Source organism: Salvia hispanica, chromosome 4 (assembly GCF_023119035.1).
Source record: "Salvia hispanica cultivar TCC Black 2014 chromosome 4, UniMelb_Shisp_WGS_1.0, whole genome shotgun sequence".
Classification (NCBI taxonomy): domain Eukaryota; kingdom Viridiplantae; phylum Streptophyta; class Magnoliopsida; order Lamiales; family Lamiaceae; genus Salvia; species Salvia hispanica.
This window is the reverse complement of record NC_062968.1, coordinates 31,443,056-31,468,390: the sequence shown is the minus strand read 5'-3', so window position 1 is coordinate 31,468,390 and position 25,335 is coordinate 31,443,056. Positions and strand designations below refer to the sequence as shown.

Genomic DNA, 25,335 nt, shown 5'->3' with positions numbered 1-25,335 from the left:
TGAATTTCATAAAAGAAGGAACATGTCTTACAACCAATTACATGATGAAAAAAGGAAATTGCTTAGTTTTTCCTTGTTAATACAAACCTTGAAAGTTCATACATTATACGATAAAGGGTCGGGAAAATCTCGATAGAATGATTGCCAATTCTTGGGCGGGCGGAAAAGGTATGTGTGTGAGAAAGAGTTACAAAAACATATGATGCGTATTGCAAACCTTAACCTATATTAACATTCACTCCCATCAATAAACAACCCTAATAAAATATTTTTACATTTCTCTTTTTTTGTGTATGAAGCTAATTCAACTACACCAAACATTATGTTACTCTCACTCTCACCTCATTCAATCATGCAGCTAGTTGCGCCAACTGTTTTGCTTCTTGGCTTCTAATGATGCTCCGTCGTTGAGCATGTCTTGGGCGTCGGTCTCCATTCCGAGCTTCGATAGGGCAAGCGCCTGCATGTAGAAGGCCATCGGCCACTCAGGCAAGCAAACCTGGGCCTGCATTGCATCTCTCAGTGCTAGCTCCGCTTGCTCTATCATCAGATACGAGAGGGCTCGTCTCACAAACACCGTCCCAGATGGCACAGGCATCATCGACACCAGCTGCATTACCAGAGACTCGATTAAGACGGAAGCGTTTTAGGAAAACAATGAACAGCGCCAGATTATCAATGTCATGTACCTTGGAATAGTATTCGACTGCGTTCTTGAAATCCTTGTCCTTGAACGCGATATCTCCGAATTTCTTCGTGTTTATCATATCTTGAACTTGTTGTGTCCATTCTTGGAATGAAAGCTTCACCAATTACAAGAACAAATCAGCAAACTTTCATTTTAAAAGAAATTTTCTAACTTTTTCCGAGTGATGAGGGTAAAGCTTCTCACCTCATTATCTGCGCCATCTTCGTCTCTATAGCCTGTTTTGAGCAAGATGTCATGCACTGCAGTAAGATCCATTCTCGAACAAGCCTTTCCTAGTGGAGACACCATTGTGGGTGAAACGACAGGGCTTTTTGTCAGATTCATCAGCAGATGCGATGCAACCTAAAGAGAGAGTAGTGACCCCATGTAATAAGTTTACCAAGTAATTGCACCAAGGAATCCCATATTGGAATAAATGTTTATAGATAAAGAACTGAGACGTAACTTCCTGCTTTTGAAGGGGCGCTACAGCAGTAAGAAGAAACTTGAGGTCAGGCCTATCTCTGGCCTCGTATTGAAGGCACTTTGAGGCAAGTTCGACCAATGCAGTTGCGTCTTCATTAGTATATTGTCCTTCCAGGGATGAGTCCATCAGCAATAAAACATTTTTCCCTCTGATCAAATCTAAAGCCTGGAGGAACAGAAACATCAAATTTCACGAAATGAAGTTCTTTGGCAAAACAAAAGCTCCGTTTAAATACCAAATTCACAAGAGAATTAGCCATATAAAATATCAATGGTCTCCTAAACAAGTTATTCATTAAGAGTGCCATGTTCATAACATAAATAAGCAATTAAACAGTCGTGTGTAGGCACTTGCTATGTGTAATTTGACCGCTAGGTAATTTAATCATATTAGAGTAAGTTCCGATAAAGACTGAGTTGGCAGGAAAGGATGCTTAAAAACCGACGGATAAGATGAGTTTGTGAAAACACCGTACATGACTTGGTGGAATATGCTTTCCACTCAAAAGGTCCAGAAGAACAGTTCCATAACTGTAAATCACACTTTCGGGGATTACCCTGCCTGAAAAAGTGAACAAAGAATATTAATTTGCCATATGAGGAACAATTTTCAGTTTACCAAAAAAGCTTAAATTATGAAAAGGCTAGGGGTGAGAAATAATTTCACATAGTGTTAATATTCGCATACAGGAAACAACTACTTCACCAATGGGAAAATGTATTTGAACATCGCACTTGCATATACTTTAGCACCAACTGCTTAGCTTCTACGAGAGTTTTCAATGACCCGTACACACTAAGGAGGTGTTTGGTTTGCATGATTAGGCATGTGATGGATAACTTAGCTTGCACCCTAACACCTGATTGAAATATAATTTTATCACTCAATTTGGGCTTATTATTTAATCATCCTCCAATCATTATTGGTTATGCATGTCCTCAATCTATGCATTTTTCCATGATTATATTAACAAAAAGGAATTTATTTTTTTGCATTACAGGCATAATCTTTTAATTTAGCTCACACCACAATCAATCAATCCAACATAAAACTAAGCAATCTAATCATATTCTATCCTATCAATTTTCTCTATCCCATTTAAACAAACCAAATGCTCTCTAAAAGAATAATCTGTGGGAAGGAAGACTCTGGAACTTGCAAGCACCCTGAAGAAACACTCACACAATATTGCAGCATGGGTAGACATACATACCTGTTCTTAAAAATTCAGGCGGAGTGTAAGCTAAATTGGTGCTATAACTCTTTCCATCCCGGCTGTTTTTCATCAAGCCAAAACTAGACAACCTAGGGTCACCCTCCTAACAGAAGAATCAAAAATCCAATTAATATCATAATATTATTATGACTCACAATAATATCAATTTGCAGGCGCTACCCTCATGATACACCCTCAGTAAAGCTCAAAAAGTTGAAGCATTCTAGAAAGTAAATTCTATGTTAAAAATGCATAAAGGAGTAAATAATACATGGGCAGGTTGCTGAATGTATTGTGACCTGTAAATTCTGTAAAGGGATGTTTTTCTTAATAAATGGGAGTTTGAAATGAGTATTCTCAGATTCATAACGGAGGAATCGTTATTCTTAGGACAGTTTCTAAATTCTCTTCCAAAGAGGCAATGTGCATAATACATAGTAGCAAAACTAATAAGAAAAGCCTTTTTTCCATTTTTTTGTCAGTTTTGAAGGAATAAACAAAGTCCTTTAAAAAGTGTAAGTTGCTTGCTGTTCAATAGCAAAGTGTGTCCATTAGTCCTATTCTGTACAATGTTTTGTGTGTCTTGCATAGGTTTTACACTTCACTTCTTTGATGTTTTCTCAGCACACTCAGAAAATATGCTGTTGGCCTTAGAAAGTAGTTCCACTCCACAATGCACATTAGATTAATGCGCCACATCATTATTGATTTAAGTTTTAAGAATTTGAAAATGACGACACATGTTGCACTTCAGTGAGGCAGAGATGCATTTTAAAACGCGATAGTTATTCAGGCTTCATGGTTCAGATACCTCATCAAAAAGAATTCTGTAAGCATTCAAGTCATGATAGATTTTCCGGTTCTCAGAGTTGCAGCAGTCAAGAGCTTGTGCTATGTGGCATGCAACTCTTACGCGCATTTCCCAAGGAAGTGGCTGCTTATCCCCTATAACAAAGGCAGAAAGAGATGAGACAGGAGAAAAATTACAAACAGGAGAGAGAAAGAAATTCTGTCCAATTTGGTTGTTAGCCTATTATCTTGCTAGCAGACCACAAGACTTCTAATTGGCAGTTTACTTTATCAGGTGTGCTCTATGTTTTTCTTTTTAGAAGATAAATGGAGAGGGAGAGAGCAAGTCGTACACCTAGTACCATATAAAAGGTAAGACGATGCATTTCAACTTGGTTTAACTAAATTATAGAGATGAGAAGAAGTAATCATACAGTGGAAGAGGTGCTTTGACAGTGTATCATTTGGCATGTACTCAGCAACTAGTAAGCGTTCATCTCCTTCTGCACAACATCCAATTAAGTTCACCAATCTCTTATGTCTAACCTTTCCAACTCCAGCAGCTTCTGCCTGCAATTTGTATTTAATAAAGAACATAGTTGGGCCAGAGCTTCTGAGAAAATAAAGAGCACAAAGTTTCTTTTCCTTGCAATGATAAATGGCCCTCGGTCTATCATTTGAAAAGTATGTGACTGTGACCCAAATTTCAGGTTGCAAATATAAAGTTCCCACATCAAAGAGTACAACTCCAACATGTACTTGCTGGATTAAAATCTGGAAGACCATCTCTTACAGTCATTTGCAAACACACACTTATAGATTATGCAACAACAAAACAAATTCATTATTAAGAATAGATTCTATTTAAATATGAATAAAAAGCAATGCATTTTTTGGGCGCTCCCTTTCTAAACAGAATCAGAGTATACCATGTTTATATGCAAGTATACCACTCGAAAGCAAAACAGACCAAGTCCAATCTACTCTTGTGAGAAAACTATCGAAAAGATACAACCTTATAGGCGACATGATATATATCAAAAGGCATTCCAAAAAATGCAAGATAGTCTCCAATCTAAAGCAATCAATCAGAAAGAAGAATCTGCAATGGGAAATGAGCTCACCACAAACTGCTGTGGGTCTGGCCATGACTGCTTTGAGAAGCGCTTGACTGCAACAAGCCTATTACTCCGAAGCTTGCCTCTGTAAACAACATTTGGTGCTTTCTCTCCACTCTCCGAAACTATCAAGTCGTTGCTAAAACCATTTGTTGCAGCCCGGAGATCTGCAAGTCCAAATTCCTTAAAAGCTGGTACTTGATCTTGATCCGTTTGTTCCCCGTTAGCTGCATTACCATTCAACAAACAATTACAGAAGAAAATTACTCAAGATTCAAGTGCTTGAGCAGGCATACAAGGCAGAAGGCAGAAGACTTTTTCTCCTGCTAAACCCAAACCAGCTAAAGACTTCAAAATCAAATGACTAAAAGTTAAATGTTACTAAATGGGCTCAAGAACTGCAAAAACTATCAAATTTCATTTAACACACCCGGAGTCATAAAGCAATAAATCCTAAAAGGCTCCTTCTCGAAGAAACTAGTACTAATAAGGAAGAAGTCAGAAGTACAAAAAGTTCTAAGATCGGTTGCAATTCACTGCTTAAAGCTTAGAACTACCTGAAAGGGATGCTAATTGAGTAGTATAACAAAAAAGGCCACATTAGTTAAAATATCGGTTCATTCTTTTTCCACCACTTTTTGGATGAGACAAAATCTCGTTTCACACAATCTAAAAAATATCAAAAAAGCAAAATGATATGATTATGAAAAGTGGAGGGCAGTGAGGACACACAAATAAGTAACTAAATTCAAACAGTGATTAATAACAAGCAAGAAAGAGAAAAGAAGTGAAAAATGAGGAGTACCCAGATCTGTATTGGTGTCCGGCAGCGGAGGCAGGTCAGGGGACTGGACATTAGCAGTTTTGGACTGGAAACAGCCCATCTTGAAGGTTTAGATGCTCACATTCACACACACTCAGTGATTTTGAATATGCTAGCATAAAGTGTCTTCCTGAGCTGTAGTAAACCTTGATTTGTTGAGCTGGAGGGGAAAAGAGCTGCAGAGACTGCGTCTGTTTGGGGGCGGGGTGATTGGAGGAGCACTGTGAGATCTCACGTGATAAGTCCATGATTGGCACGTGATGAGAGAGAAACAGATGTCACATTTGGCTGCTGAAAAAGAAATTAACGTGCACCAAGGTAAGTCTTTCACTTAGACTTAGACTGTCTCTATCTGTGACACTCATCCAATCTAAATCCCATCAATTTTTTAATAAAATATTTATTTCTCTATCCTTCACATACACAACCCTCACTCAATTCAACCTCCATCAACTTTTTTACTTCCATCAGTGACCCTAACCCAACCCAACCCAATATTTTCTTTTTCATATATTTTATATTAATATTTTAATTTATAATTAATTTAAATATATTAAATAATGTCTAAAAATTATAATAAAAAATATATGATTCAAATTTAAAACAGAAAATATTAGATACTCAAATAATTAAAGCACAATATAATAATAAATTACACACATTAAAAAATATAATACGATAATAGAAATAAAAATTTCATAAATTCACAATGTTCAAAATATTCAAAAGGTGATTATCTAAAATATTTAGATTTCATATTTATAGATTACAATTCTACATTATTAATCAATAATTAATAGTAAATAAAAAAAGTAAAAATAATAATACATAGAACCAATAAAAAATTGACATGTGTCATTTGGCCTTCACTTTTACTTGGGTTGGCTGACAAGCCTTGAAAATGGGGGTTGGGTTGGGTAATTTTATTTTTCTTTTATTTATAATACTTCCTATTTTGTCTTATATGCTCCACCCCCATCTCAAAGTCACCGATGGGGGTGGTCTTAGGGCAGTCGTAAGTCGCAACTAAGAGCATCTCTAATGGGCGGACTTTCCCGACACCTTACCAAGTCATAAAGACTTCCCACTGCACAATGCGTCCTTTCCGCGCAAACTTCCCGTAATTAAAAAATTCACAAATATTCAATTTACATTACGGAATTAAAATGAAGTTCAACGAGTCGTATATATAGAGTTTTTTTTTTTAAATTAAAATGGCGGACGTCCACGTGTCGCCACAATGGCGGATGTCCGCCCGCCCTTCCCGCGACGGCCGCGCCCTCCGTGTCCTCACGGGACGACATCCTCCTCTCCGAGCCACAATGGCACCCTTCCCCGACGGACTTCCCGAAAGCCTCTCCGAAGGGCGACGGGAAGTCTGCCATTGGAGTGCTCTAAATGGAAAGCTCGAGTGAGCATTTGTCCAATTTCATTACATAAACTTAATTATTTTTTTCGTAACATAAACTCGACTGAGCATTTTCCTCTTGTATTTCATTTCACCTCAATTAATCTTTAGTTATTCTTGATTTTTCGTTTTTCATTGCGACGGCTACATAGGAGAGGTGGAAGAGCTCAGATGATACAATTGATAACGGGCCGAATGAAATCTTTCATCAAGGAGATAAAGGCAATGATGAATCTCCGTGTGAGATTATCAACATCTTCAAAAAACAAAGCGCTCTAGTGCAAAAGTAAGACACTTTAAAATTTGTCAAATATATTAACAACTCGAAGAAAGTTTATTCAAGTAAACTGAGCGTGGATGATATTTGAAAAAAAACATTTGAAACATTTTATAAGGATCAATCAAAGTAATTTAGATAAGAAGTGGTTGAAGTTTTTTCCCTCCAACGAACGCTAAACTAGCTGAGCAAGATGGACAAAAGGAAAGGCACACCGAGAAATCGAACTGAGGGTTATATCCTATGGATAATGCATTAGAATAAATGGAATGCTGCTGCAAAGCGTTGTCCAAAGACACATTCAAGATGAGTGATGGCCAATGGCAAAAGCACAAAAGTTTTGTTGACCAACTTGGACACCAATTATGATTTTATTAATTTGTAATTTTATTTATTTTGGTAATGTTTTTTTTAATTTGAATTATGACTAAGATTGTTAAGAGAACTAAATGTGAGTTGCATACAGAGTAAATTATATAAGCTGGATCCATATTGAGAATGATAAATATATGCTTGAAATTTGAAAAATAAGGATGTTCATCTTCTTCCTACAAACTGGATTATTGATGATGATTAACTAAATTTGGTTGTTGTTAACTTTGTCATTTTGATATCTTTGTCATTAGGAATTGAGAGTTGTAAAAGCAAAGGTCAATTTTTGACGGTTTACAAATGAAATGACGTACACGACACGTGACAACGGCCACTTGCTTCTATTCAAAAAGCGCGTAATAAATGACACAGACTTTTTTCTTCCGACAAACACGACAGATCCGACTCAGCACCACTGTTTTTACCTTTCGCAATTTCTGGAAATCGCAGATCGTATTTGGATAGACAGGTAATTTCTAAATCTCCTCTCTATTTTTCAGTTCCTTTTCTCGTTTTAGATGTTGATTCTAGTCATGATCCGATTGTTTTTCAATTGATTCCTACACAATCTTCCGTTTCGCCCCTCGAATTTTGTTGCCGCTTTTTTCTACCTTCATTTATTGGTAGTATATGAATGACGATGAATATGGAGATTCGTCTGAATAATTTGCAGATTTTTTATGGATCTCATTTTCAGCCGATTGTTTTTCTAATTCCTTCAAAACTGTAGCATGGTTTTATTATTAATTAATTACTATTATTTTGGGGAGATTTTGGAAAATTTGTTGATGTTGATGTTATTCATACGGGAGTCTGGAACCTTTGCTCTTAATTCTTTTTAAGTATGTAGTGTACAAAACCTGATACAATGGTAAAATTTTTTGTGATATTATAACTTTTTGTGAAACAATGATGAAACCTTCTGTACTCTACTCCACATGGGCAAAAAGTTAACCGCGTCTAAACATAAATAACGGAATGTATTGGTGAAACTTTTTGTATAATTTGGAGTATGAATTTGAAACTTTTTGTACAAATATAAAACAAATGCAAAGCATTTTGTATGAGTTATGTAATTATCCCCTTAAATTGTGTAGAAAGACATGTAAAAACTGAGTAATGAAAATTCAGATACTTACTTTTGAGAAACTAACAATGTGGATGCCTCGTTCTTGGGTTTCCAAATAAAACTGGGATGCCAAAGTGTTAAATTTAGGTCTCTATTACACAATCACGTGAGGAAATGCACTTACCTTTGTTTGGAAAATTCTGTTAGTTGAACTGTTGAAAGGGAAATGAAATTGTTATAGAGTAATACTTGTGATTTCAAAGGATTTGGAGATATTGTTGAACTTTCCTGTACCTCATTGTCTTCACTTTCTTTCTTCAACTTTATCTTCTCAACTTTGCATCCTAAATGACTTGAGATCCTAATGGAAAAGATTAGTACTATATGTTACTATTATATTTACTCAAACAGCTGCACTGAAGAAGGATAACATATTTTTTGGGAGTGGTCTAATTCTTCAATACCCTGGTTCTTAGGATATGATGTTTGTTCGTTTGCGTGTTCTGTATTCTTGAGTGGTAATAGATGTGATATTATGGAGTAATATTGGTTCCTTATTGTTTAATTTCGGAATGGTAAGAATGGGATTGTCTTGCTATTTTCAGTGGCAAGATCTACTGTTAAACATTTAAAGAAGCAAGCCTGTGAAGGCCCATTGGAGTTGCTTCTGTTGTTCCTCTTCTGGTCCAGTTAGGGAGCCTAACAAACCAACCAAACACACCCTTAAGAGTTCATTTTTCTTAAGGGGGTGGTTATTTTGACTGATAGGATATGTAGATGAGAGTGCTAATCTACCATTTACTTTGACTGATAGATTACTTTCGAACTCGTTTGACATCTACTACTTCAAATACTCAATACTACATTTTATCTTCTTATAATCCTATCACATAAACTAAATGCTCCCTTAATGTATATCATTTCATTATCTGTCTAATGTCTATTACCGGTTTGGTTTAGACTTTCTAGAATGGCGAGGGACATATTTGAATCCAGTTTATTTGGCTGTTAACTTGTATTTAGAGATTAGAGTTGTGAGGATTGTCAATCTTGATTGGATATTTGGAACTGATGAATCTTGGTAAGAGTAGCTGGCTTATACAACCTATGCCTGTTGAGCATTACTGCCATGGTGCTCGGGAGTGTTTCTTCAGATTCTCTTCGAACTTTGGATTCGGTTATAGAGCCCTTCGTCTCCTTTTTAATTAAGATTATAAAATAAGAAATTTGCAGGAAATAGAGTCCCCTTTTTATATACTCCTGCAACAAACTACCCTCATCTGTTTGGTATTTCCTCATCCAAAGATTTAATCAGAATTTTTTTTTTCCCTTCTTCTCGTGTTTCCATCTCTCCTCCATTTCAACAATTGCAGGACACAAGTTATCATTATATGGATAAAGCAGAACCTAACAAGGAGCTTACTGTGGATTCGACTCGTGAATCACTGATTGCTCTCTCTTACTTACCTGCCAACGAACAACCTGCTGCAACGTCTCCTAAAGAAACAAGTATTCAGAATGGTTGCGGAAGCCCACACTTTGATGGAAAAGAGAAGTATAGGTCTGAGCTGATTTCCATCTCTTATTCACCGTCACCAGATATGGAAATCCGGCCGCTGTCACCCACAGAGTTGGACGGTTAGCGTAAGCTACAAGCTTCACCACACCTTACAATGTAAAATTCCCAGCCAAAATTGTAAACAACTTTTGTTCTGTTTTGTGATTTATTTTTAATTATGATTTGTGTTGCAAAACTTGTGACATCAACTGATCATCAAGTATTTTGTTCAATACAGTTGAACATGTTGTGAATACTTGTACTTTTTCTCCACCTAAAATAGATATGAGTTGCTTATTGCAGTAATGATCATGCTAGAAACTCAGATAGTTTTGAAATTCATGTATTTGCCAAAATTACCCCTATAGTACACTCTGGGTTTAGGGTTTAAATCTTTGGTGAAATAATTGTAGTATTTGGTGAAGATTCTCGGCGTTTTCTCTGTTGGACAAAGAATGTGAAGTCATGGCAACGTAGTCGAATACGTATATAACTACTAATTAACTCATACTCCACTACTTACATTAGACATATAGATATGTTGTAGTAGTATTAAATAAATCGAGAAACTTAGTGAAATGGTGCCCATTTCGTATGTTGTTGTCTGGTTGTGTATATTGGGAAATAGAGTTGATTCTCTTTCACTTTACAACTCCAATAATCTTGTCTGTATCTATTCAATAATGCTTGTTATGGTGCATTAAATTTGATGCTGCTGCCTCTCCCAACCAATAATTGCATATATATTTTGTGGGATTTGCATTTCGTTTTTGGACTAGCTACTGATTTGATGCTCTCGGCAAAATTTTGTCATGTTTCATTCTAACAAAAGTTTTTGTGAAGTATCAACTTGATCACATTGTGTGTCTGAATTCAAGAATGTTGTGTTGGCGTCTTTGATCCTACAAACTCACTCTCACTTTATTAATATTGATTCTGCATCTCAAATTATTTATTACAAATTACAATGGAGTGAGTAGCATACTATATTATTCTGTGCTGACCAATTTTAAATTGTACGATTCTAATTGCACCAAGGTTTCTAATTTAACCATGCCTATTTTCACCACTTTCTAATTTCACATTCTGCAATATATTTTGCATAATCAATATGAAACAATATTGACATTCATATTGTTGTCTGCCATTAACAAAAGTTACAAAACTAAGACTAGTGTGAAAGGGATTGAGAAGACCTAAAATAGGAAGTGTTGGCTTCATTAATTTTGTTGTAGTGCTCTTTACCTCAAAATGGCCACTCATAAGAACGTTCACACGCACACAATTCTTCAGGAATTATGTCAATATTTACAACATTTTGTTCACAATTTTGGAAGTAGCAGAATCGATAGAACGGACGATGGAAAATGAGGTTTTATTTTATTTTACGAGGAGTGAAAATATAATTCACAAATAACAAATTATTATGGTGAATAGAGTTTTTGCAAGTAATATGTTTAAAAAGGGGCAAGGATATTGTGTTGGTGAGTTGCTACATTTGTGGCCAAACAAGAACCATCAGATATAAAGGAAAAAAAAAGAGAGGAAAATCATAATAAGAGTGTTATCTGTCCGGAAAAAGATTAGCAAATGTGGGGTTGCATTAGATACTAGTAATATTTTTCAGACATGACCCAAATCAATTCATGGATATCAACAACTCCATAATTATATTTTTTGGCGAAGATAACGGCTAACAAATTTAACCAATATCTTCAAAATTACCCATTATATAGTTTTTGGCAAACTAAATCTTCAGTTTCACAATCCAATCGCCAAGACGAAGCCTGAAAATTCCATGTCCCGCACTGTAAATTTAATTTACAATGATTTTTTTTTAAAAATCTAATACTACTACTATTAGTATCCAAGCAATCTTAGGGGATCTTCATTTGATTTGATAATGATAAGTTACCTACTTAATTACCAAAATCAATTCATGTCACAGCTTTATGTAACACATCGATTGTATCGAGTATATTGACTATTTTTGCATAGTATTTTTCAATTGCATTATTACGTTTGCATAGTTTTTTATGTCAGAGTAGATGAACCTGAAATATTTGCAAAAAACAATAATTTTTTTTTTGTGGCCATGAAGAATGGAATCTTAATCAATAGATCACTCTTAAGTATTACTCCATATGCTATACACTTTCTTCGTTCACGAAATAGTTATCCAATTAGATTAGAATAGAATTTTGATTATAAGGTAGACTAGACAAGAATTTAATTTATAACGTAGAATAAGGGTTCACATTTTTTTAGTTTGAAAATGATTGATCTGATTGAATATCTGGAAAAAAAATGTTTCACTCTCATTCTGTTATGTTATTTATAATTGTTGTGGGCACATATATACCCTCAATTAATAACAATAAATTTGAAGTTACAATGACGTATAATATCATTGGAAGTTATAATTAAATGAGTTATAATGAAGTATAGTTACTAAAAATTAAATTGAAAAGGTTTTTAATGGATAAACCAAAATGACTAAGTAGTTTTATGAAATACTCTACTATATTGAAAGGTCTAAAATTCTGTATTGAAAAGGTCTAAAGTAATCAATTTAAAGTTTTATTCATATACTAGTACAATATTGTTCCAACTTCCAAGTGGTTTTATGATCCTACTTTATAAAGTGAAAAAACAAGGTCGAACAGAGACTGGTGTTTATGACAAGTCATTTTCTACACAGTCAAAGGTTAGAAAAGAGTACTGTACAAATAATTTTCTTCCACTGAAACCGACTCCTTTAATAATCTGTATTTCTCGGGTTCATTTTACTTTACCATTCCATGATTTTATTTGGCTTTTTCTCTCTTAACCGGAGACTCGTTCATGAGACTCTCTCAATGAAATAAGATACTCCTAAATAAATTTGAACTTAAATTCAAATACAAATACAAGCAATAATTTTATGATATTAATATCAAACTAAACGTATAAAGAGATAATGATACATAAGATGTGTAGTATTTCCTCCGTCCTCTTTGTCTTTTTTAAAATGTTCACTTTTTATATTTGGAAGTAAATCTCTCCCCCCCTTTACTCCTCTACTCATTATAATGCCAATTACATTTTTTATCTCTACTTAGAGCACTCCCAATGGGTCGGGGAAAATCCGGTGAAAAATCGCCGACTATCGCCGGATTATCGCCGGGCGTTTGGGAGAATTCGGCGATAATTATTCGCCGGATTATCGCCGACCACTGTGGGCGATAATCCGACGATAAAAATAGTTTTTTTTTTTTTTTTTTTTTTTTTTTTTTTTTTTTTTTTTTTTTTTTTTTTTTTTTAATATATAAATTTCCCCCCTATAAATACACACCTTCTCTTCATTCTCTCCCCATCCTCATCCATTTTCTCTCTTCATTTATTTTCTCTCTCTCCATCTATATTTAATGAATTCTGAATCATCTTCTCATTCTCATTCTTCTTCCGGTCTCCCGACCGAGGAGATATCTCATTCTTCTTCCGAAGAGGCCGCAGGAACCACGTTATCCGGCACATGTATTTCAGCCGCCGATTCGGGAATGCGCCGCTCCCTCTTCCCCGCGCATTGTTAATGCGTTGTCCGTGCTGCTACCCCGAGTTCCAGCTCCAACGAGACGCCACAGAGAAGCTTTCTGGTCTATCGCCCCTGCAGAAATGCACCTGCGGCCATCCGACACTTGGCAGCATGGAGGGTATCCGCACGACATGTTCGATGCAGCACCGCAATGCGGCGAGACGACCCGGCAACCCAGTGTCTCGAAGAATTTTTGTCGTATGGCGTAGAGATATTAGTGGGGTACACTAGCCTTCGCCACGGGACGCAAATGACCGCTGGGCCATTGATTGGCACCGGGAGGACCCACTTGCTTCCCGGGATGCTCGGCAAAGATCGATCAGACAAGACTGGGCAGTGAAGAACCGCCCAATCATGCTAGTGGCGTAGGCTTCCACTACCGGCTACAAAGGTACGCATCCCACCATCATTCTTGCCGACCAACGGCTTTGGATTTGGCATGCTTATTTTGGTATAGCCGGGTCGAACAACGACCTAAATGTTCTCAATTCGTCGCCCCTTTTCAACGAGCGGATCAACGGGTTAGGCCCCTCCATCGAATTCACGGCCAATGGCAATGTGCATAACATGGGGTACTACCTGGCTGACGACATCTATCCGCAATGGCCCGTGTTTTTGAAGACAATCAGATGCCCAATCGGAGATAGTAGAAAGTATTTTGCCCGAGCACAAGAGTCTGCGCGCAAGGATGTGGAGAGGGCGTTTGGGGTGCTCCAAGCACGATTTGCACTGGTAAAGGGCCCGACGCGCTTTTACTACCAGGGGTTTATTGCCGACATCATGTATGCGTGCATCATCATGCATAACATGATCATCGAGGATGAACACGAAGGCGTCCTCAACGTCACCAACGACACCAGTGTTGCATCATCGAGTCACGGTGTCTCAACCGAGTCCGAGTCCGCCCGCCGGGGTGTACCGTACAACGAACATGAACGGTTCAAGGCGTTCATGGACATACACCAAAAGGAGGCCCATCGAGCACTACAACACGATATGATCGAAGAATTGTGGGCAAATAGAAACCGCGCCCACCGCCCTTGAATTTTTTTACTTTGAATTTTTTTTCCGTTCCTGTACTATTTTTTTTTTCGTCGTTGTAATTTTTTACTCGTGTTTAATACAACGAACTTTATTACTATTATTTGTCTTGTCTTATAAATTAGCTAGCTTTATTATATACAAAAATAAAGCAATTAAATTAGTAATGATGTAAAAATGAAATGTTGAGTTAGGGAGAAATAAGGGAGAAACCATTGGAGCAGTTGGCTAAAAGTTGGCTAAAAACTGGGGATAAATTTTGGTGCTGATGTGGCGCTGATGTGGCAGGAGTTAGGGAGAAATAAAGGAGTTTTTAGCTGGACCATTGGGAGTGCTCTTACTCTATCTAACAATTCCTCCAAAAAGCTTGTACCACTAAAAAAAGTGGACATCTTGAGTGGGATATAGAGGTTAATAACATTCACCTTTTCTCTTTTGGCTCCTTTAGCATTCCAAATTGGGTGCACATCCGCCACTTAAAAATAGAAACTATTTTCATTTTGATCAATTTTAAAAATAGTAGTATTCTCTTTGTCTCATAATATGTAGGTCCTAATTTTATATAATATTAGTTTTATAATAGAATATATTTGAAAATATATTAGCGGTATATAGGCTCCACTATCAAAAATAGTAAAAATATGAAGTGGGACAATTAGTATGAGACATTAAAATGAAAAATTGTGACACTTAATGGAGGAAGAGAGACTAAATTATTATTTTAGAAAGTAGACTCCATAATCCATTAATACCATTTTCATTTTTTTTTCCTCTAATTTTAACAAATTTTAACAATTTGTATTAAAACCAGTACAGTAAAATCTACTCCATCCATCCCCCACTGAGTTGTCGTATTCCTTGGGACGTCCCAACTAAGTCGAGTCATTTCGTTTTTTTTAATAAAAAACAAAAAAAAAAATCAAGTTTACTTTCTTCCATCATCTATTTTATTATCTCTTTATCTTTTTTACTTTATTATTTTCTCTACAAATTTTTATTAATCGTACAAATTTATTTTTGACATAACTTAATTGGGAAAAGAGGAGCGGAGGAGTATGAGTTGTGAATCGCACAAGCCCAGCGTACTGAATTTAGTAAAAAGTGGTTCCCAGTAGTTGGTATAAGAAGTCAAAATTTTGGAAAAAATAAGAAAAGAGAAATCATTTCAATAGACCAACTTCACAGGAAATTTCATCACACTCCAATGGGTGTTTGACACTTGCACAAGAATTACTACAAAGAATGATTACATTCGAATATCAGAAACAGACTCTTAAACCGGTAACACACACCATTTCTTTCTTGTGTTGATGGCCCCTTAGATTTGAAGTGAGTGGAACAACCAGCAGCTTTTGAACTCACAATCAAATATTCACACTCAAAATCAAATATGTTGCTTTGCCACCTTATCTTGTTTGATCTCTCGAAAAAGACACTTTGCCAACAAAGCCCATTCCCTCCTCTCGCACCACAGAATCCCTGCTCTCTACAACAAGACAAACCCTCTAGATTTAGGCCGGCACCTCTTCTCTCTCCTCCCTATCTTTCATATTTTTTTGACCCTGTCACACTTGCTCACGTATCTTTTCTTCACTACCTTCCAATCCCACCTATTTTGTATTTTCACTGCATCCAAATCCTCCCAGTATATATTGCACCACATCACCATTCTTGAAAGGGACTCATCAGCATGGATGTCTGAGTTCCCCTGCCTCTGCATCTCAAACCCCCTTTCGTTTTCTCACTGCCACGTCACTATTTGATTGGATAAAAATTTGATCTTGGAGAGGATTGCTTGTTGAGATGGGGTGGGGGTTATTGGTAGTGGGGCTGTGTTGTGTGGTGGTTTTCTTGATTGTGAAGTGGGTGTTGAGGAGTGTGAATGAGTGGTATTATGAGAGGGAGTTAGGAGAGAGAAGGTATGAACTCCCACCAGGTGATCTTGGCTGGCCTTTCATTGGCAACATGTGGTCCTTCCTTAGAGCTTTCAAGTGCAGCCGACCTGATTCTTTCATCTCCAACATTGCTGACAGGTCTCCCTCTCTCTCTCTCGTACTACTAATGAGTTGCCCATGTTTAAGCTTATCTTCGGATTGTGATTATTAAAAAACCTGCAAAAGTGAGTAGGTATGTATGGTAAAGGGGAAAAGTGTTAATTATTTCACCTTTTTGTGGGCTCATATTTTTATGACAGTAGTAAAATCCAATATAATTAACCTTAAAGGATTGCTGGCCTCTTTGATTCTCTGTGGTTAGATTATATTAATCCAAAAGATACTGTTTTATCCCACATAGGACATGATTTATGCTGTTTTTTTGTTTATGGGAATCTTTAAAGAGTGAAAATAGTCTCTTTCAGCCTTGTGTTTGATGTGATATTTCAACATTTAGGCCATATATTTGTTTTGTAATCTCCTTGAAGATTTATGAACAGTATGCTTTTCTTGTATAGACCCTTTTCTCTCATAATTAGTTCCCAAGATCCTTTTCTTGTGTGAAACAAGAAAAGTAGAAGTGAAATTTTAACTAATTGGGACTTTCTTTTAATGCAATCTGGAATGTGGCAAATCTTCATTGGGGATGCAGGATTATGAACTGTGCTAAGAAAACTGTTTGTTCTTTGTTGATGAATCATGAACTCTGCCTCAAAATCTAAGCTAATAGTGGATGAATTTTGATGATATTAAACAAGTGTATGTGTGTGGCTTTTGCAGATATGGGAATTCTGGAATGTACAAAGCTCACATGTTTGGTAATCCTAGCATAATTGTGACCACAGCAGAAGGATGCCGGAAAGTTTTAACTGATGATGAGGCCTTCAAGCCCGGATGGCCCTCTTCAACGATGCACCTTATTGGAAAACACTCATTTGTGGCGATTTTTGATGAAGAACACAGGTGGCTGCGCAAGTTAACATCTGCCCCTGTGAACGGACACGAGGTGTTGTCCTTGTACATTAGATACATCGAAGACAATGTGGTGGTCGCCTTAGAAAAATGGGCCGGGATGGGGAAGATCGAGTTCTTGACTGAGCTCAGAAAGCTCACATTTAGAATAATCATGTATATATTCCTGAGCTCGGAGAGCGAGCAGGTGATGGAGTTGATGGAGAGGGAGTACACCATCCTCAACTATGGCGTTCGAGCAATGGCAATCAACATACCTGGATTTGCCTACCACTCTGCTCTCAAGGTCTGTTTTCTACTATCCCCACTCTTTAATAGAAGAGTTGTTAGTTTTTTTTCTTGAATTGGCTGTTGACCTTCCAGGCGCGTAAGAGGCTGGTGGCCGTTCTCCAGTCTATAGTGACAGCACGAAGGGAGTGGAGGACGAAGAACCCTGTGAGGGCGAAGAAGGACATGATGGACGCGCTGATGGATGCTCAAGATGACAAAGGGCGGAGATTGAGAGATGAGGAGATCATCGATGTTCTAGTTATGTATCTCAACGCGGGCCATGAGTCGTCTGGACATATCACCATGTGGGCAACTCTCTTCCTGCAGAACCATCCGGATGTTCTCAAACGAGCTCAGGTATATCAGTATTATATATGTTTTGATAGAACAAATGACCAATGAAATGTGACATATATGGTTAACTGGATCAGGCAGAGCAAGAAGAGATAGTGAAGAAGAGGGGACCCGATCAGAAAGGGGTAACGCTTAAAGAAATACGTGAAATGGTTTATCTTGACAAGGTGATCGATGAAACACTACGTGTGGTGACATTCTCACTGACCGTGTTCAGAGAGGCAAAGAAGGACGTTCGCGTGTGTGGTATGTATGATCATCATTATCACTGACTCATTCACATTAGTCCAATGAAACATAAAGGTTAATGTCTGTTAAAGGGTACACAATTCCAAAGGGGTGGAAGGTGTTGGTGTGGTTTAGAGGAGTTCATTTCGACCCGGAGACATATCCTGATCCTACCAAGTTTGATCCTTCAAGATGGGATGTGAGCATCCATCCCTTCTCCTAACCTCTCTCCATTCTATAACAACTGTAATGAATCATCTCATTTTGTATTACAGGGATTCACACCGAAGGCCGGGAATTTCCTTCCTTTCGGTGGAGGAAGCAGGCTTTGCCCCGGAAATGATCTAGCCAAGATTGAAATCTCCATCTTTCTCCACCATTTTCTTTTGAATTACCAGTTAGTAATCATATAGATATCTCTCTTTTATTATCTTCTTGGGCAAATATTGAGTTCATTTCGATTCTTTGCAGGCTGGAACGCCATAATCCCGGGAGTCCATTGATGTACCTACCACATAACAGGCCTAAGGATAACTGTCTAGGAACAATTACCAGACGCTCTGCTCATCAGAAATAGTCAATATTCACTTCCATTTCTACTTCCAATGGATTGGAGAGTTTTTTTGGCTCTGTTTTCAGCTCCATTTTATGTACAAAGACTACTCTACCATCAAGAAATGAGGATAGTTATTAAGATATACTAGTAATATAGCACTTGTTATTTTCATCACTTTGCATTTGTAATTTGCTCTGCTTTCAAAGTTGTATGCTGCTGCAGAATTTAATGTGTATAACATGTTTTCAAACTATCTATGTTCGGAAAAATTGGTTTTCGCATCTTCTGGAAATTACATGGCATCAAGAAAAAATGTTACTACATGCCATACTCCAGAAGAAAAATTGATACATGCCCTGCTCCACAATTTAATATAGTAGATTAAAAGACTGACATATCTTGAATTATTTCTAATTTTAGAAACGGGCTTCGAAATTTTCTTTCTTTATTTATATTGATTCTTACAAGTCCTTAGTCCAGCAATCATATATTCACATCTTACAAATTCTAGTATTAATTTAAATATACTTACCAACTTATGCAAAATAAAATCATGCTGGGCATCCATAATGGGGCGTACTAAGGTCTGTCCTATAGGGCGCACTATGCTCCGCCACATCAGCATTTTATCCTCCTACCCTTCCACCTACAGTCAATGACGGATCCAGAAATTCATAATCGTGGGGTCGAATTGAACTAGACAATAAATATAATATTAAATAATTATTTTGCTTAAAAAATATATAAAATATACATATCAATATCTATTTTGTGCGAGGTAGTTGTCTTTCTATGAGTATCCATATTTTGAAACGATTCAAAATTATTTCGTAAACTTTTATAAATACAATCTCAAATGTTCACATCAATACTATTAATAGACTTTAGTAATTCAGGATTGTTATCAAATATCACATGATTTTCCAATTATTGTGGTTCTTATTCAACATTAAAAGAACCAGTAGAAATTCAAGCTTTTTTATATTTTTTTTCCATTAACCGAAAAGTGAAATAACACAATCACACAATCAATACATTAAATTTTTTAAAACAAATCACTTAAATCTATAAAATAAAAAAAGAAAGATAAAAGACAATTATCATATCTATTTAAATTAGGACAAATAGACGAATTTATGATATTTAAAATTTGAGAAAATAATGATAGTAATATTAATTGTTAAAATTTGATTTTTCGTAATTGCATTAACTTAGTTCGGAATTGAAATAATGGAACAAATGCTGACATTTTTTTTAAAAATAGGGTACATCCATGGACTGTAAAATCAAGTCAAGTAAAAAGGCCCATTTCTTAACCCACCCCCACCAAATTATATTAAAAGAAATCAAATAATAAGCCGGAGCAGAAATTTTACAGCTTAGAAATAAGCGGCGAAAATCAGAAGAACCAGCGGCGGAGAGTATGCGACCGGGCAGGGGTTTGGATGCCGTGGGGTCGGAGGCTGCTGGTGGGTATTTTACGATGGATCGCCGGGGCCGGCGGTGGGGTCGGCCGACCCCACGCGACCCCACCTACATCCGCCGCTGCCTACAGTGGGACGCTCTAAAGTCCGCCCTATAGTTTTTATACTTCTATTTTGTATTTAATTTTTATGTTTGTAAATATGTCAAACAAAATAAATAAAAAATACCAGGCAAATCCTACATTTACTTAATTAAAAAAAATTACAAAGGAGAAATAAAAAACAAGTGCACTACAGATACAAAGGCTAGTCTAGAGCATTCCCAACTTGCAGCGGAGGCGCTCAATCATCTCCTTGAGGTATTCGACTTGAGCTGGGTCGTTCGTCTGCCTAAGGGCGTTGTGCGTGTCCAACAACGTCCTATAGTCGACGGAGGCCACCAACTCCGTGTAAGCATGTCCCGCAGCCGAAGTCGGGGCCGTGGTCGCGCTCGGGGCCGGGGCCGGCTGAGGAGCCTGTGAGGATGTCGCCTTCGCATTGCCCTTGCTCTTGGCAGCCTTGACGCCAGAGGGACGCCGGGAGGACATCGGTGTGCCGGAACTCTCATTCTCGTACAACGGATGGTTGAGGTCCATTGGAGTCGCACCGCTGTCACTGCTCGTATAATCACCGGCGAAGGTGTGCTTCGCCCTCTTCGCCGCAGAGGATAGGGGCAGAATTCCTCCTTGGAACTTCCGCTTCTCTTTCAAGATGTGCCAGGACAAGTAGTGCTTGAAATCGCCGTACAATGAAGTGTACATCGCGATTGCCTTATCGCGCACATCCGCCGTACTCTTGCCGCTTCCCTGCTCCCTCTCACACTTCTCGTACTCCGCCGAGAACAAATTGACCTGCTTCTTAATAGGATCAGTGCTTGCGGAGCTGCTTCCTCTGGCGCTTGTAGGCGGCCGACGGCTTGCCCTCGTTGTATTTATCCGCGATGCGCTCCAGTGCGCGATTTGCTTCTGGTTGTTGGCGAACACCGGGTCCTCGGAAATATCAATCCAACACCTCGTCAGGACGATGGATTCATTCGGATTGTAGTTCGTCCTCCCCGGGGGCGAACTCTTCATTGTTCACCGGAAGCGGCATTTCTGGGCTCTTGCCTTAGTCCGCTTCTTTTTGGTGGCGGATCCCGAGGCAGCGGTGGCGGCGGAGGAGGAGCGGCCGTGGGGTGGGGCGTGTGCGCGCGTGGGAGAAGACTCCATGTCTGACAGCCCGTACGAATCCGTGCTACTCGATAAGGATCGTACTGGGTGTTGGAGTCGAAGGGCCGGTATTCATTGGGTTCTTTACCCGGCCACCGTGCACCACCACCGAACATCGGACTATCCGGACTTGGGTAATCTCCGGGATTCATTCTATTTAGTGAAATGGAGAGAATGAGAAATAGATAGAATTTGAAGAGTGGAAGAGTGAAATAGAATGAAAAATGTGAGGTATATATATAGTGTTTGATGAATTAAAAAAAAAACAAAAACGCGTGCTATCGTCCGCGCTTTCGTCCGCGTCGCTCATAGTGGGATGGACGAAAGCGCAGACAATAGCAGCTAGAAGCCCTATCGTCCGCGGACGATGGATAACCCATCGTCCGCTATGCTACAGTGGCGGACGACAGTCCGCCCGATGCGTCGGGCGTACTATCGTCCGCCCCATTATGGATGCCCTAATAATTGTAATATAAATAATTATTTCTTAATTTGTTCTAATTTTACTTTTATACTTCAGCTTTTTACCTTATTATTCTTATTTGAATTATTTTAAAATTTCAAAATCTAGGCATTAATTATGGAAAAATTATACTCCTTCCGTTTGTGAAATATTGTCCACTTTTACCATTTCGGTCCGTCGATGTGTTGTCCATTTTGCTTTTTCCATATTTGGTAAATGGAGCCCACATATTCTACGAACGCATTACACTCACTATTATAAAACTAATTAATTTATAAATGTGTAACTCACATTCCACTAACGCATTTCAATCATTATTCTTCACATTTCTTAAAACCAACGAGTCAATTATGGACAATATTTTGCGGACGGAGAAAGAGTATGTCGTTTTTAGGATATAAATACGCTAAAAAATATTTAAATTAAAGTATATTCTTATAAAAAATAATTATTTGAAATATTTATCGTCGACCCGACATGACCCAACCCCACGATATCCCTGAATCCGCCAAATATCTTGGGATATTTTAATTTAATCCAATACAGTATGAAATACTCCAGTATGAAATACTCCCTCTGTCCCACAAAATATGTCACACTTTCCTTTTTAATTTGTCCCACAAAAGATGTCACATTTCCATTTTTGAAAAAAGTTCTCTCTCACATGAATATAAATATTATATTTTCTCTCTTTATTTAACACACAAAATAAAATTTCTTAAATTCCTGTGTCGTCCCACAAGTATGACATCTTTTGTGGGACAGAGAGAGTATAATAAAAACTGGCTTTCTTTAGTGATTATGCTTTCTCTTGCAATTGTTCTATTTTATTTGTTTGAGTAGCTAAATCTTTTAGAATTCTAGAATTTGGGAGTAATTGACTATAATTTTCTTTAGATTATTTTATCTAATAGATGTATCATGTTTTATTTTACGGGACTTTGAGAGATGATTAATAATGCATGATCGACTAGTGGTAAGCTTATGGTAACAGAGGCTAGTGATAACATGCAAACTTATATATTGTACAAACTTAAAATTCTTAAATTTAAAACTCTTCAACACAGCTTCAACACATTTTCAATACAATATCAACATAGTGTAAAATTTCAAGATTTTAATGTCAATACAGTATCAACACAATATCAACACAACATCAACCATTGACTAATGTTGAAATTTTGTTGACATTTTTCAGTTGATGCTTTTTTGTGATCTGTTGATATTTTTCAATGGTTCAGATCATAGTTTTGAGTTTGTACAATATTTAGAGTTTTTATTTGATGACATTCATGGTAACAGAATTGAGAGATTTTTAGACTTTGTTGAATCCAAAAGCTGGACGAACTTAAAATAAATTAAGCTTTTAAAAAGAATGTGAGTAATAGTCATTAGAAAAACTAATTATTTTTAATTTTGTAGAAAATAAGAAAGAAAAGAAAAGAAGTTGGGAGTGAGCATTTTCCGTTTCCCCGTGGCGCTCTTCAGCTTTTATCCGTTTCTCTATATATGAAGTTTAATCTTCAAATTGGGTATACTTTCATTCAGATTCAGCAACAGATTGATTGATTACACACCAAATTAATCTCTTTAGCATTGTTTATTGAAGAAAGAAGTGGAAGATGAGCAAGAGAAGGAATAAAGAGGAGGCTTCAAATTCAAGAGGAAGAAAGTCAGCGAGAAGAAACCCCAATCAAGAAGCAAACCCTATTATTCCAGCAGAGCAAGCTTTGTTATTCGAAAAGAAGCTTACATTTTCAGAAGCTACGGCCAACCAGTTGAAGATCACCGGAGCGCACAAAGCAACGCTGATGGCGTTTCTAACTGATGCAGAGAGAGAATTACTGGCGGGAGATGGAGGTCTCACGGTTGCGACCAGAATCGCAAATGCAGATGTTGAATATGAATTGGAATTAAAGAGAAATTCGATGACATATTTCAACCGATGGGGGCCGGTGGCGCGTGCGAGCCAATTCCACACTGGGGATTCAGTTCAGGGGTTTGGGTACCGCGCCAACGGCAAGTTCCGATTGAACATCAATATTATCAGAAAAAGAAACCGCGACAATCGAATTCGAGAAGCCCCAATTCCAATTGCAGCAAACCCTAATCCAGCAGCCCCAATTCCAGCGCAAGGTTTGTTATTCGAGAAGAAGGTTTCAGCTACAGATGCTACGCGCGACCAGTTGTCCATCACCGGAGCGCACAGAGAAACGTTGGTGGCGTTTCTGGCGGATCACGAGAGAAATTTGGCGGAAGGAATTGGTGTTGGTCTGCTGATTCCGACGACATATGGAGATGGAAATGGAGTTGAATATATATTGGAATTAAAGAAAAGCAAGAAAATGGTATATTTCAACGGATGGGGAGAGGTGGTGCGTGCAAACCAAGTCAACACCGGCGATTCAGTTCAAGGCTTTGGGTATCGCGGCGCCGCCGGTGAGTTCCGATTGCACCTCAATATTATCAAAAACTAGTCCCAAAATCATCATCTCAACCTCAATTTGTTGATGCTATATGAACAATCTCTTGTCAATTTCAAAGGGACATGCATGGATATACCTTTGTATTTTACTCTTTTTTTAATTTGATCAACAAATGCATTTTAAAGAATCTTCAACATTTTTTCTTTTGTTTCTTCCATCTTGAATTCTATTTAGCTTTATACTTTATGTTAATCAAATTTTAGTCTATTAAGAATTTGAAAAATATTGTGATGTAAAGGACAATTTATTAATCCAAATCAGTTTTATTTATTAATCCAAAACAGTTTTAATTTATTCCTAACCAGATTTTATTTCTAGCTACTCCATATTACCCCAATTCAAATAAAGACTCACATGTGAAATACTACGAATAAATGCAAATTCTTACAGAATGCAAAAATACACAACAATAAAATTTTTTACCAATCAGAGCTAGGTGATGAAATTGAAGGGGTGATCGCCTAGAAATTCACCCTCAAAATTCACCCAGCGATTTTTTGTTAGGGTTTCGTATATAGTGGATGCACAATGTCTAATGATGAATTCTAAATAAATGAATTAATGAATTCAAATGGAACCATGTTTGGGAAGGAAGACGAAAATGCTCCCACAATGGAGATTTGATAATTGAGTAATGAAATGCGTGAAATTAGATCCAGACCATTCAAACACTTGCACTTGCAAACTTGTTGAAGATTTAGGTCATTGAGTAATGAAATGCGTGAAATTCGATCTAGACCGTCAAACACTAATACTCCCTCCATTCCACGTTACTTGCACTTTTTATTTTAGGCCGTAAATTTAAGATTAATTTTTTAATGTAATTAAATTGGTATTTTAGGCGTGTAGTGACTTAATAAAGGAACACTTAATTAACACTAATATATTAATTTTAATTAAATATCTCCTAATTCTTAATTAAAATAGAAAATGGTGTACTTAGTTTGAGATGAGATAAAATAGAAGCAGTGGAAGTACAAT

The 25,335-nt window shown here is 37.3% G+C and overlaps 3 protein-coding genes across 3 annotated transcripts; 2 read left to right on the top strand and 1 right to left on the bottom strand.

Moving 5' to 3' along the window:
* Positions 1–127: 127 nt before the first annotated feature.
* LOC125224576 (serine/threonine-protein kinase BSK2-like) lies at positions 128–5,345 on the bottom strand. The gene is made up of 10 exons (XM_048127994.1): positions 5,104–5,345; positions 4,305–4,525; positions 3,615–3,750; positions 3,203–3,336; positions 2,389–2,494; positions 1,651–1,736; positions 1,155–1,340; positions 893–1,051; positions 690–803; positions 128–610 (listed from the first exon to the last, which is right to left on the bottom strand). Exons 1-10 carry the CDS (start codon positions 5,180–5,182, stop codon positions 359–361), a joined length of 1,473 nt encoding a protein of 490 aa, XP_047983951.1. The 5' UTR covers positions 5,183–5,345; the 3' UTR covers positions 128–358.
* An 8,601-nt stretch (positions 5,346–13,946) lies between these two features.
* On the top strand, positions 13,947–14,423 carry LOC125220905. The gene has a single exon (XM_048123036.1). The coding sequence runs from the start codon at positions 13,947–13,949 to the stop codon at positions 14,421–14,423; it is 477 nt and encodes a 158-aa protein (XP_047978993.1).
* A 1,390-nt stretch (positions 14,424–15,813) lies between these two features.
* LOC125185352 (ent-kaurenoic acid oxidase 2-like) lies at positions 15,814–18,908 on the top strand. The gene is made up of 7 exons (XM_048081877.1): positions 15,814–16,453; positions 17,135–17,612; positions 17,690–17,953; positions 18,028–18,196; positions 18,271–18,377; positions 18,454–18,575; positions 18,650–18,908. Exons 1-7 carry the CDS (start codon positions 16,224–16,226, stop codon positions 18,753–18,755), a joined length of 1,476 nt encoding a protein of 491 aa, XP_047937834.1. The 5' UTR covers positions 15,814–16,223; the 3' UTR covers positions 18,756–18,908.
* Positions 18,909–25,335: the final 6,427 nt, after the last annotated feature.